General features: G+C 41.6%; 1 protein-coding gene across 1 annotated transcript in view; it reads right to left on the reverse strand.

Moving 5' to 3' along the window:
* Positions 1 to 12,220, reverse strand: part of tcf25 (transcription factor 25 (basic helix-loop-helix)) — a 104,117-nt gene that overhangs the window by 18,979 nt on the left and 72,918 nt on the right. The window contains exon 16 of the mRNA XM_051932008.1: positions 1,523 to 1,602. Within this exon, the coding sequence (XP_051787968.1) occupies positions 1,523 to 1,602 (80 nt within the window). The remainder of the gene's footprint in view (positions 1 to 1,522; positions 1,603 to 12,220) is intronic.

The raw sequence follows: 12,220 nt of genomic DNA on the forward strand, positions 1-12,220 counted from the left end.
GATTTTCGGAACTTTTTGTAATATAAGCCCTCCCCCGAAAATAAGCCCTAGTTAAAATAATGTGAAAAAAAGAATTCGTTAAAAAATGCTGTTGATTTATTAAGTATGTTTAGCTTCCCTAATACTCGTATTTCAGAGAAATGTTTGAAATAAAATATTCCGAGAAATTCATTGTTTACCTCTACAGTTCGTTTCAAATTAATTCTTGGAATTTATCTTAAAAATACAACATAAGGCAGCATGAATACATAAATATTGTGTCCGCTCTGCTCTGCTGTGTTGTACTGCGTCGCGCGTATCGCAGAGTATGGTCGAATGAGGTGGGGAGGGGGTGGAGGGGGGGCATGCATATGCGGAATGCGACGGAACGCGTCGTTGGCGCACACTATAAATAATTGTTCGTTAAGGCAGCAGTCTACATTGAGCGACAGTGCAGATACAATGTTTGTTCATTTCAGTCTTGTAAGTCTGATTATTTCCTCATACGTAATTTTATTTTTTATAAAGTGAATAATTTTTAACCGCAGTTAAAATGAGTACAAAACGAAAGAGCTATTCCGTCGAGTACAAAAAGGGAATTGTGGAAGACTCCAGGGGTGTAAATCTTGATTTATGACGATGTTCCAGAAGAAGATGACATGACTGTAATTGAATAAATTTTAATTTCTGTATTCTGTGTAAAATAAATAAATATTAAATAAAAATATATAAATATACTTTTATTTTTGTCCTCCCCCGAAAATAAGCCCTAGTGCGTATTTTGGACCAAAATAGAAAGTAAGACAGTGTCTTATTTTCGGAAAAAGACGGTATTACTGTTCATACCATAGGTCTCACAAACCTTAAAGAATACAAATGTATAAGAGTATAAGAGTATTACTACCACCATGTCTGCTTTCTGATTCAGGCTGTGTATGATGGCCTACTAAATCCTACAAACCTCCACATCTGGGGCAAGAGTGAGACACCATTTTGTGCTCTTTCCTCAGGAGGAGTCATGGCCAAACGTGGTATTTACGGTGGTGACAAAGAGGGGAGTCATCAGGGCTATTACAGCTGCTACAGAGAGGGCTAATAGGTGGCTCTGGCTGAAGAGGGAGGCTCCTTGGTCCACAGCTATTGGGATTCAAACTGGGGACTGATCACCCCCAGCTGGGTCGCCTGGGTGAGGGTGTATGATGATGGGAAAGACCTGAAACATCCAAAGACGCCAGGATACATTACTGAAGATGTATCCCAGCACATCCACAGATATATATATGTTACAGGGTGCTATGTTTTATTTTAAATGTTATACTTGTAAATACGACCTGCACTCTGAGCCAGTTTACTAGCTCTATAACAATAAATTGAACTGTGACTTAACAACTAAACTGGAAAAAATGGACAAAGCTAGTTCTATTATGTTTTAAATTAATTTATTAAATATCTGAAAAATTATTAACTGTCCTTGTGTGCTATATTATAAATTGCATAATTACAATAATTCCTGTTAATATTTGTTAATTGAAGATACAAGTACCTTTCAGGTCGACTATAAGATGTTATTGAATTTAAGGGGGGTAAAGGATCAAATCCCATCATGGCCTGAGTTGTCACCTCCTGAAGAAAAAGAACAACAAGTTAAATAGGTTCACATTTTTAATTTAAAATGCTCCAAATATGTAATAAAATCACAAAAAGCTATACATGAAAATATAAACATGATAATTCAGAATATTATTACAACACACACACACACACAGATAAACTGGGTCTTCTAAAAAAACACTCCAGTATTTTGTGTGAGCTAACAGTATATGTAAAAATTATACTCGTTTAAATGAGTGTCCAAAAAAACATGCACAAGTATTCATAACAATATTTAATATAAAAAAGTAGATTCAAAATGCTTCCATATTGTGTATTAAATTGCCAAGAATAAAATGACATTGGGTTGTTAAGACAGCAAAGGCTAAATTACTACTTTTCTGATGTTCCAATGAACAAGTTCACTGGTTCAGTCTGTAGCTACTGAATATTTATTTTACTTGTTTGCAGTATTTACAACAATAACAACTTAAGCATCACAGGTAACCTATCCTTTACAAATTCTAATGCACAACTCATAATCAGAACAAAGAATAAGAAAAGATTTTCAAAAATCCACATTTGCTTTAGCCAGTCTCCTCCTAGATATGGGATGCTCTGATCTGATTCCGATCACTGATATCATGCTACTGCATCGACCAATTCAGATACTGATTCTGATCTCTTATCTATTTAAAAAACTTTTACACAAAGTTACTGCATAGTAATTGTCAAGCCTTAAAGTCTACTTTAAAGTAACTGGTATTTTTATAACTATAGACCATAAGAGTTACTTGTTAATTTTTATTAACAAAATGAAATTCTGTAGGCTTATTGTTCACTGACCATAAAAAAAATAAACAAAATTCCCTAAAATACATACTTTTTAACTAATAAAATATGTAGAGAATATAAGTATGCATAATATATGTGTCATTAAAGAAAATAAAATGCTTTCCATAATTACAAGCTGTTATATTGTTTAATTTTTCTTTTGTAATCTGCTTATCTAAAATAAAGCTTACCGTATTTTTCGCACCATAAGACGCACTTTTTTTTCCCCAAAAGAAGGTTGGAAATGTCTGTGCGTCTTATGGTGCGAATATTGCATCACAGACCATGATGTGTAATACCTGACAAAAGTCGACATCCAGGGCTAGAGGGCGACAAAACTCACTGTTACGTTACAGGCATTCCCTCTGTGCTTGGAGGAATGTTAGACTCATTGACTCGGCATCTAATCCTTGCGTGTGCGTGAGTTGCGAAATCTAAACAAATATAAACAAAGGCAAGATAGCGTCTACATCTCATGAGGGAGCGAAGCGCATTATCACTGAGTTGGACTCTGGACTCGATAGATTACCAGCCGCTGGACTACTTCAGGCTGTTCTTTCCTGAAGCTGCCTTTCAGCTACTGTCAGACGAGACAAACAGGTATGCAGAGCAATTTTTTGAATCCAGGGCTGTGCTTGCACCGCATTCTCATTTTTCAAACTGGAAACCCACAACAAAACACGAGATGAAGGGCTTTGTGGCATTACAAATATAGATGGGACTAGACTGGCGATATAACTTCAGGGAGCATTGGTCCAAACGTGCTTTGTCCCCTGGTGGTTTTGGACAGGTTATGTCGCGTGATGATAGGTACGTGATGCTGCAAAGTGATTGTGAGCAACTGAGCTTAATAAATTCTGACACTAGCGATGAGGAGTTCTTGGGGTTTCCATAAAACTAGAAGAATGCTTGAACCTTAAAGTCTCTCCTTATTTGTTAATGACAGTGATGATGTTTCTTAATACCGCTGTTGAATTTACATGGTTGAAATATTATTCTGCTATATTTTATTAAACATATTAGTGCACCATTTGGTTCAGAATATTTTTTTTCTTGTTTTCCTCCTCTAAACCTAGGTGCGTCTAATGGTCAGGTGTGTCTTATGGTGCAAAAAATATGGTAATTTAAAAGTAGTTTTCACCATTTCTCCAACAAAAAAATTATATTCTTAAAAATGATATATATACTTGATTCAATAAATTGACATTAGCAGTTAAATACTGCTTAAATGTAAACCTACATGTGCTTATAGGTTTTGAATTATTTGTAATCATTAATTGCACTTCAGCTTTTTTGATGTTAAATTATAAATGTACTATATTTATTCCTTTATTTCTTTGTGCGTTTTTTCTGGTATACCAGCTAGAAATGGCTAATTCTTAAGGTGTAATTATAAAGATGATTACCTTTTTAATTATGAATTATTTGCTTCTTTCCAGAAAATTTATACAGCATGACACGCACAATCAAATAATAAACACAGTATAACCCTTTAAAATAGCTTCAAAACTACCAAATGTTCAGAAGATGTTTATCGAGAAGATACAAGTCCAACATGCATGACATGTTGACAGGTAAAACAGATATATGTTGCTGTGACTTAAGGTGAAGGAATCTGAATTTCTGAACAGACATTCAATTAATTTCCCCAACTCAAACAGCAAGATCCTCTAGTAATGGGTGTGCTGAACAATAATCAAGCAGCAAAACAGCCTTTATAAAGTTTTTGCAAACAAATATTTTTTGTTATGCAAACTTGTTAAAAAGGCTTTAATAAATGTCCCTTGTGATCTAAAAATTATATGAGCTGGCATAAACGAATGACACTGCTTTAAAATTAATCTGAAGTGAGGCTATACTTAAATATTTGTTTAACCAATGCAATAACAAAAAAATTATAAGCAATCCCTTACAGTACCTCAAAAATATTTTTTACATGTTACTTACCCCATGTACTTTGTAGTCGTGGCCAAGAAAATTTTTTATGTCATGTTATCATGCAGAATGTACAGAAAGAAGTTTATGCAAAAGTGACAAGTGCTGTAGAGCAGCAAATAATGTGAAAAATGTCCATGGGAAAAAAAGAAAATCTCACATTACTTGTGTCGCATAATCCACACCACCGATTCAGTGATATACACAAAATATCCAAAACGTTTGCTTTCCTTAAACATTTTTCTTTTGATATATTGACTGGGCCATGCAAACAAGACAAAGAACAGTTGCTGATTTTTGTGCTTTTGCCAGCACGTTATGCTTGTTAAAAAAAAAAAAAATCTGTCAATTTCTTTCATTAGGTTTATCCCTAATACCATAAAATGTTTCCTTTACCTTGCTTTTCACACATTACTCACTGAAGTTTAAAATAATCTTGCAAATGAAGGCAGAATTATATAGTGTAGCATGAATAGTCTAGCATCTCGTGGATAAAACAACAAATGGAACAAATAACAGTTTTAAAGACCACAAGCAGCTCCATAAGATTAAATTCTCCATAGAGCGGACAGAGAAGCAAATACCTGCGGGAAGCGGAAAGGAGGAGGACTCGCTCTCTATGTGAACACAAGGTGGTGCAACCCAGGACATGTAAACATCAAAATCTCCACTTGCTGCAGGGACATTGAACTGTTGGCCATAAGTCTGCGTCCCTATTACTTCCCCAGAGAGTTTGAACACATCATTGTTGTTATTGTTTACATCCCTCCTCGCGCGGACGTGGAGATAGTGGGTGACATCATCCACACCGCTATTGCTAAACTACAAACACAGCACCCCGAGGCGATTGTGCTATTCTCTGGAGATTTTAACCATGCGACGCTGGACAAAACATTACCTGCCTTCCCCCAGAACAGTGAATTGTAACACCCGGGGAAATAGGATTATTGACCTACTGTATGCAAACGTTAAGGAGGCATACAGTGCCACCCCACTGCCTGCGCTTGGGAAAGCAGATCATAACCTGGTTCTGCTTTAGCCTCACTACAAACCAAGAGTGAGGGAGCTACCTACAACCACACGCTCATTCAGGAAGTGGTCCCTTGAGGCAGAGCAGGCTCTGAGAGACTGCTTTGGAACTAAGGACTGGGATATCCTGCAGGGGTCACATAGTGAGAACATTGAGGAGGTTGTTGACTGCACTACTGCCTACATCAACTTCTGTATGGCCATTGTAGTTCCAGTAAGAACAGTACGCTGCTATGCTAACAACAAGCCATGGATTACAACTCAGATCAAGGGACTTTTGAACCAGAAGAAAAGGGCTTTTAAAGGCGGTGATCAGCATGACCTCAAGCGCGTGCAGAAGGGACCTCGAGTATAGCTCAGGGCGGTGAAGGAGCAGTACAGGAGAAAACTGGAGCAAAAGGCAGAACAACAGCATGAAAGAAGTGTGGGATGGGATGAAGATCATCACTGGCTGCAGCTCGAAGCATGGTGCCTCCTTCGAGAGAGACAGGGAGAAAGTAAACCTGATGAACAACATTTTTAGCAGGTTTGACCACCCTAACCCACTCTCACCTCACGAGTACTGCATCCTCCACCCATCCTTCTGCTGATACCAGTATAGGAGAGAGCTTTCCCCCACCCACAATTACAGCAGCCCAGGTAAGCAGAGAGCTGAGGAGACTTCATGCCAGCAAAGCAGTGGGTCCAGATGGAGTATCGCCACGACTGTTGAAGGCCTGTACGTTGGAGCTGGGGAGTCCTCTACAGCGCATCTTCAACCTGAGCCTGGAACAGGGGAGTGTCCCGAGTCTTTGGAATACATCTTGCATCACCCCAGTCCCAAAGGTATCAGATCCTAGTGAGCTGAATGACTTCAGGCCTGTCGCCCTGACGTCACATGTGATGAACGCCACGGAGCGGCTGCTGCTTCACCACCTGAGGCCACAGGTTCGCCACGCCCTCAACCCTCTGCAGTTCGCATACCAGGAGAATGTGGGAGCGGAGGATGCCATCATCTACATGCTACACCGATCTCACTCCCACTTGGACAGAGGCAGTGGTGCAGTAAGAATTATGTTTCTGGACTTCTCTAGTGCCTTCAACACCATCCAACCTCTGCTCCTTAGGGACAAGCTGACAGAGATGGGAGTAGATTCATACCTGGTGGCATGGATCGTGAACTATCTTACAGACAGACCTCAGTATGTGCGTCTCGGGAACTGCAGGTCTGACATTGTGGTCAGCAGTACAGGAGCGCTGCAGGGAACTGTGCTTTCTCCAGTCCTGTTCAGCCTATATACATCGGACTTCCAATACAACTCGGAGTCCTGCCACGTGCAAAAGTTCACTGACGACACTGCTATCATGGGCTGCATCAGGCGTGGGCAGGAGCAGGAGTATAGGAACCTAATCAAGGACTTTGTTAAATGGTGCGATTCAAACCACCTACAACTGAACACCAGCAAAACCAAAGAGCTGGTGGTGGATTTTAGGAGGACTAGGACCCTCAGAGATTATCAGAAGTGACTGTGTGCAGAGGGTACAGACCTATAAATACCTGGGAGTGCAGCTGGATGATAAACTGGACTGGACTGCCAATACTGATGATCTGTGCAAGAGAGGACAGAGCCGACTATACTTCCTTAGAAGGCTAGCGTCTTTCAACATCTGCAATAAGATGCTGCAGATGTTCTATCAGACGGTTCTGGAGAGCACCCTCTTCTATGCGGTGGTGTGCTGGGGAGGCAGCATAAAGAAGGTGGACACCTCACGCCTGGACAAACTGGTGAGAAAAGCAGGCTCTATTGTTGGCATGGAGCTGGACAGTTTGACATCTGTGGCGGAGCGACGGGCACTGAGCAGGCTCCTGTCAATCATGGCGAATCCACTGCATCCACTGAACAGTATCATCTCCAGACAGAGGAGCAGGTTCAGCGACAGACTGCTGTCACTGTCCTGCTCCACTGACAGACTGAGGAGATCATTCTTCCCCCACACTATGCCACTCTTCAATTCCACCCTGGGGGGGGTAAACGGTAACGTTATACAATGTTATTGTCTGTTATACCTGCCTCACACTCTTCACATTGCACTTTTTAACTTGCACTGTGTTTTTATCGCTCTTTAATTAATATTGTTTTTATCAGTATGCTGCTGCTGGAGTATGTGAATTTCCCCTTGGGGATTAATAAAGTATCTATCTATCTATAAACAATAGTTTTCAATCAAGTGTAATTTTACTACAGTTTTTTCATGAAATGGCAAAAATTCTACAAGCTGAATGAATATTAGATTAGACAAACTTCATTAATCCCATGATCATTAAATAATGACACAAACCATGCGCCTTTTGAATTTCATTACAATTTTATAGTATAGGTATGGGAAAAATGACAGTAACTTTGAAATACCCAAATAATCAAAACTTATACAGTAGACCCCCGCGAAGTCACGGTTCAGAGTTCGCGGCCTCAAGTCATTTGTTGATTTTTCCTTAGAACCTATCTAATAATTGTTAGCGGAAACCGCGAAATATCCTACGCTATTTTTGTGGCTTTTTTCGTGGCAATACTGTACTGTAGAGAGAACAGGAAGCAACTGTAGAGGAAAATGAAGCTTGGGATGGAGAAAATAGAATTTGAAACTGCAACTCCAAGCAGTCCCTGCAGTGGCTCCGATTGGTCTTCTGCTGAGGGTGCTGGGGCTGTTGGGGTCAAAGGATGTCAGCGTGGCTTTTAAAAAGGGGGCCGGTGACCAAAAGTAAAAAAAAAAGTTTTTGTAATTTGTGTTTCAAGCTCCGCTCCTGTCTGTCTGCCTTCTGTTGGGTTACTTGCATGTATTCGTTTTGTCCTGGATCGTTTCGTGATTGACATCTGAATTGTCTGCTGTCTGCCTGTGTACACGAGAACTGTAAGTGGATTCATGGCTATCCTGCAAAGAAAGGAGCTCTCCTGAACCCATCCATCCATCTTCACCATTTCAGGAACTAGCGGTAGGACTATCTTTACATTCCCATTCAATGTGCGGCTCTTTGGACTATCTATTTTCATCATTACATTTCATTCGTTGCCATTTTTCATGAATGTTTTTCATGATTTACTGTGTGTGTTTTCTTTGTGCTTTGTTGTATTTAATGTGTAATCGCCGTAAGGGGAACAGGGGTGGTATCATTGTTTTCAGTTGTTTTCATTACATTCTTTATTTGCTGTTTGATTACTGGTTTGCTTTGTTTTTGTCTCTGTTTGTGAATGCGTGCGGGTCGGGCCAAGGCTGGGTGCATCCCTGGAATCTCCACCATAAAAATAAATAAATCACCGTCTTCTCGACAGTGTGAATCTTAGCGGCACTGGACCGCTACAGCGTTATTCATTTCTCCTTGCTGCTGATTGACTGTGATGCATCTCCAGCTGAGTGTTCTTGTGTTTTCCGTTTTGCTCCTCTGAACCCTTGAACCGCCACAACCAGCTATAGTCGTTTCCCAGTGCCATTTGCGAGCATGCAGGAGCTGATCAGTCAGTGCCGTACATTTGTTGAGCAGCCAGCTCATGACCACTGCCAGCCCCTTGTGAGCATGGGGGCTGAACACATTCCTATAAGACACAGACACTCCTCAAAAAAACCCTTTTAAAAAACACTGAAAGACTGCCTTCATATTGCTCCCTTACTTGCTGGGCTTATTTGCGGCTGCTCTGTCACATGATATGCTTCTCGCGCTACACTTACTTAAAATCCTGAACAGCACCTGTCCTTTTTGGCTGATTGCTTTGTTTCTCTCTCCTCCCCCAGACATCCTCTGCTCCTGTTGGAGGTCCCGCTCCCATTGTGTTACCCTATAATGTTTGCCTATTCTTTTAAACGAGAACTAACTACATAATGAGCTTGTTTAACTTCTAAAAGAGACATGTTTGTTTGAAGTGTATGAATAAAGTTCCTGTCTCTACAATATCCTGTGTTTCTGTGCAATTCTGTAACCCAAGCATGACATCCTGCAGCACTGCAGCCTCACTGTCCCTGGGATTGAGCTGCTGCACTATAGCCTGCCAGCATCAGCGCTTACCTCTGTGTGCTTGCGTGCAGCCAATTCAAGCGCAGTTGGCTCAGTGATTTCATCCATGGCGTCAGTTGCACCTTGTACATATTGTTCCAGTAGTTTTTTTAAATAGTTTTTACAGTTCATTAGCAGTGTTGCAGTAATTGTGATGCTCTTTGCATGAAAAAAAATAGTGTTCCATTAAAATTTCACTTTTTCTTTGTGAATTGTGATGTTTACTTAAAGTGCAGCAAAAAAGTATTTGGCGTCCAGGGATGCATTAACCCCGAAGTATGTGGCAGTTTAAGGCTTAAAGCCCCAAGATGCCATCGAAACGTCCTGCACCTTCTAAGGTTTCTGGCAATGAAAATGCGCTTGCATGAATTACAGTACATATACAGTGGAACCTCGGTTCACGAACGTCTCGGAACACATACAAATCGGTTTACGACCAAAACGTTCGCCAAACTTTTGCATCTGTTCACAAACACACACTCGGTATACGAACAAGCCAGTTACCCTTTCGGTTTGTACGCGTTCAGTCTCTCCCTGTGCATTTCCTGTGCAGCAAGCAAGAGAGAGAGCGCAAGAGCGCGACACACACAAACACGCGCACGAGAGAGAGAGAGACACACACAGGCGCGCGCGAGAGAGAGACACACACACACAAACAGGCAGCGCAAGAGAGAGAGACACACACACAGGCAGCGCAAGAGAGAGAAACACACACTCACACACACAAACACACAGGCAGCTCGAGAGAGACACACACACAGGCAGCGCGAGAGAGACACACACACACACAAACATACAGGCAGCTCGAGAGAGACACACACACACACAGGCAGCACGAGAGAGAGACACACACACAGGCAGCGCGAGAGAAAGACACACACACACAGGCAGCGCGAGAGAGAGACACACACACAGGCAGCGCGAGAGAGAGAGACACACACACAGGCAGCACGAGAGAGACACACACACACAGGCAGCACGAGAGAGACACACACACACACACAGGCAGCATGAGAGAGACACACACAGGCAGCGCGAGAGAGAGACACACACAGGCAGCGCGAGAGAGAGAGAGAGACACACACAGGCAGCGCGAGAGAGAGACACACACAGGCAGCGCGAGACAGAGACACACACACAGGCAGTGTAAGAGAGAGAGAGACACACACAGGCAGCGTGAGAGAGAGAGACACACACACAGGCAGCGCGAGAGAGAGAGACACACACAGGCAGCGTGAGAGAGACACACACAGGCAGCGCGAGAGAGAGAGACACAGGCAGCGCGAGAGAGAGAGACACACACACACAAACATACAGGCAGCTCGAGAGAGACACACACACACAGGCAGCGCGAGAGAGAGAGACACACACACTGGCAGCACAAGAGAGAGACACACACACAGGCAGCGCGAGAGAGAGAGACACACACACAGGCAGCACGAGAGAGACACACACACACACACAGGCAGCATGAGAGAGACACACACAGGCAGCGCGAGAGAGAGACACACACAGGCAGCGCGAGAGAGAGAGAGACACACACAGGCAGCGCGAGAGAGAGACACACACAGGCAGCGCGAGAGAGAGAGAGAGACACACAGGCAGCGCGAGAGAGAGAGAGACACACAGGCAGTGTGAGAGAGAGAGACACACACAGGCAGCACGAGAGAGAGAGACACACACAGGCAGCGTGAGAGAGAGACACACACAGGCAGCGCGAGAGAGAGACACACACACAGGCAGCGCGAGAGAGAGAGCTGGATGCATAAGGTAGAGAAGGCAGTTAAAGAATGCACTGGGCTTGATTTTGTTTTCACTTCTGTTTACAGCAATCGGTTCGTAGCGTGCATTGTTGCAATGTTACTTTTCTTGGTGGTTTATTAAATTATGGATTTTTTCAAATGTTCATTTTTTTCCCTGTGCTTAAAACTCATGGAAAAAAAAAAAAAGTGTTTTTAGCCAGTGGTTTCGTAGCGCTATGGCGCGAACTATTGCAGTGTTAGTTTTCTCTGTTGTTCAAGGTTTTCTCAGTGTTATTCAATGTTTTTACATTTAGTTTACTATTACGCTGTGCATTCTATGGTTTGATTAACTATATTTGTGCTTAAAATCTTAAAAAAAAATATATATTTACATACAGTTCGTATGGTCTGGAACGGATTAATTGTATTTACATACAATCCTATGGGGGAAATTACTTCGGTTCACGACCAAATTGGGTTACGACCAGAGTTTTGGAACGAATTATGGTCGTGAACCGAAGTTCCACTGTAGCGGTAACATTGGTATTTTATATTCTAGCACTGCGGGGGACATAGCAGTATACGGGTTTACCTTTTTAAAATTTTTTTTTTAGGTAATGTATTAAGCTGACTTTGAAATTAAATTTAAGAGTTTTGGGGGCATATTTAGGGTTTAAACTATAAAAATAGGCATTTTTATAACCACATCCAAAATTCACGGGTGCTTTAGGAACAAAACCCCTGCAAAATTTGGGGGTGTACTGTATTACAGCAAGAGCTGTATTTAATAAATTTCAAGTCTCTTTCACCAACACACACTAAACTTTATAAGGAGTACCCTTACTGCTGGTGTGATGTTAAACTCTTACTCTATGAAGGGCATTGAGATGTTGCTTGCACTTTACATTTGCATTCAATTCATTTTTCCCCATTTGCAATGTTTGTTGTTGTATGATTTGTGCTGCAACCTTCTGGAATTTCCTTCAAAATTTATCAGGTTTCTATCTATCTATAGCTACTGATAATGTGTAATAGTCACCACACATGTAAACCAAGTTATTTTTACACAAAGGAACAACCCATATTA

This window comes from Erpetoichthys calabaricus, chromosome 9, assembly GCF_900747795.2.
Source record: "Erpetoichthys calabaricus chromosome 9, fErpCal1.3, whole genome shotgun sequence".
In the NCBI taxonomy this organism is placed as follows: Eukaryota; Metazoa; Chordata; class Cladistia; order Polypteriformes; family Polypteridae; genus Erpetoichthys; species Erpetoichthys calabaricus.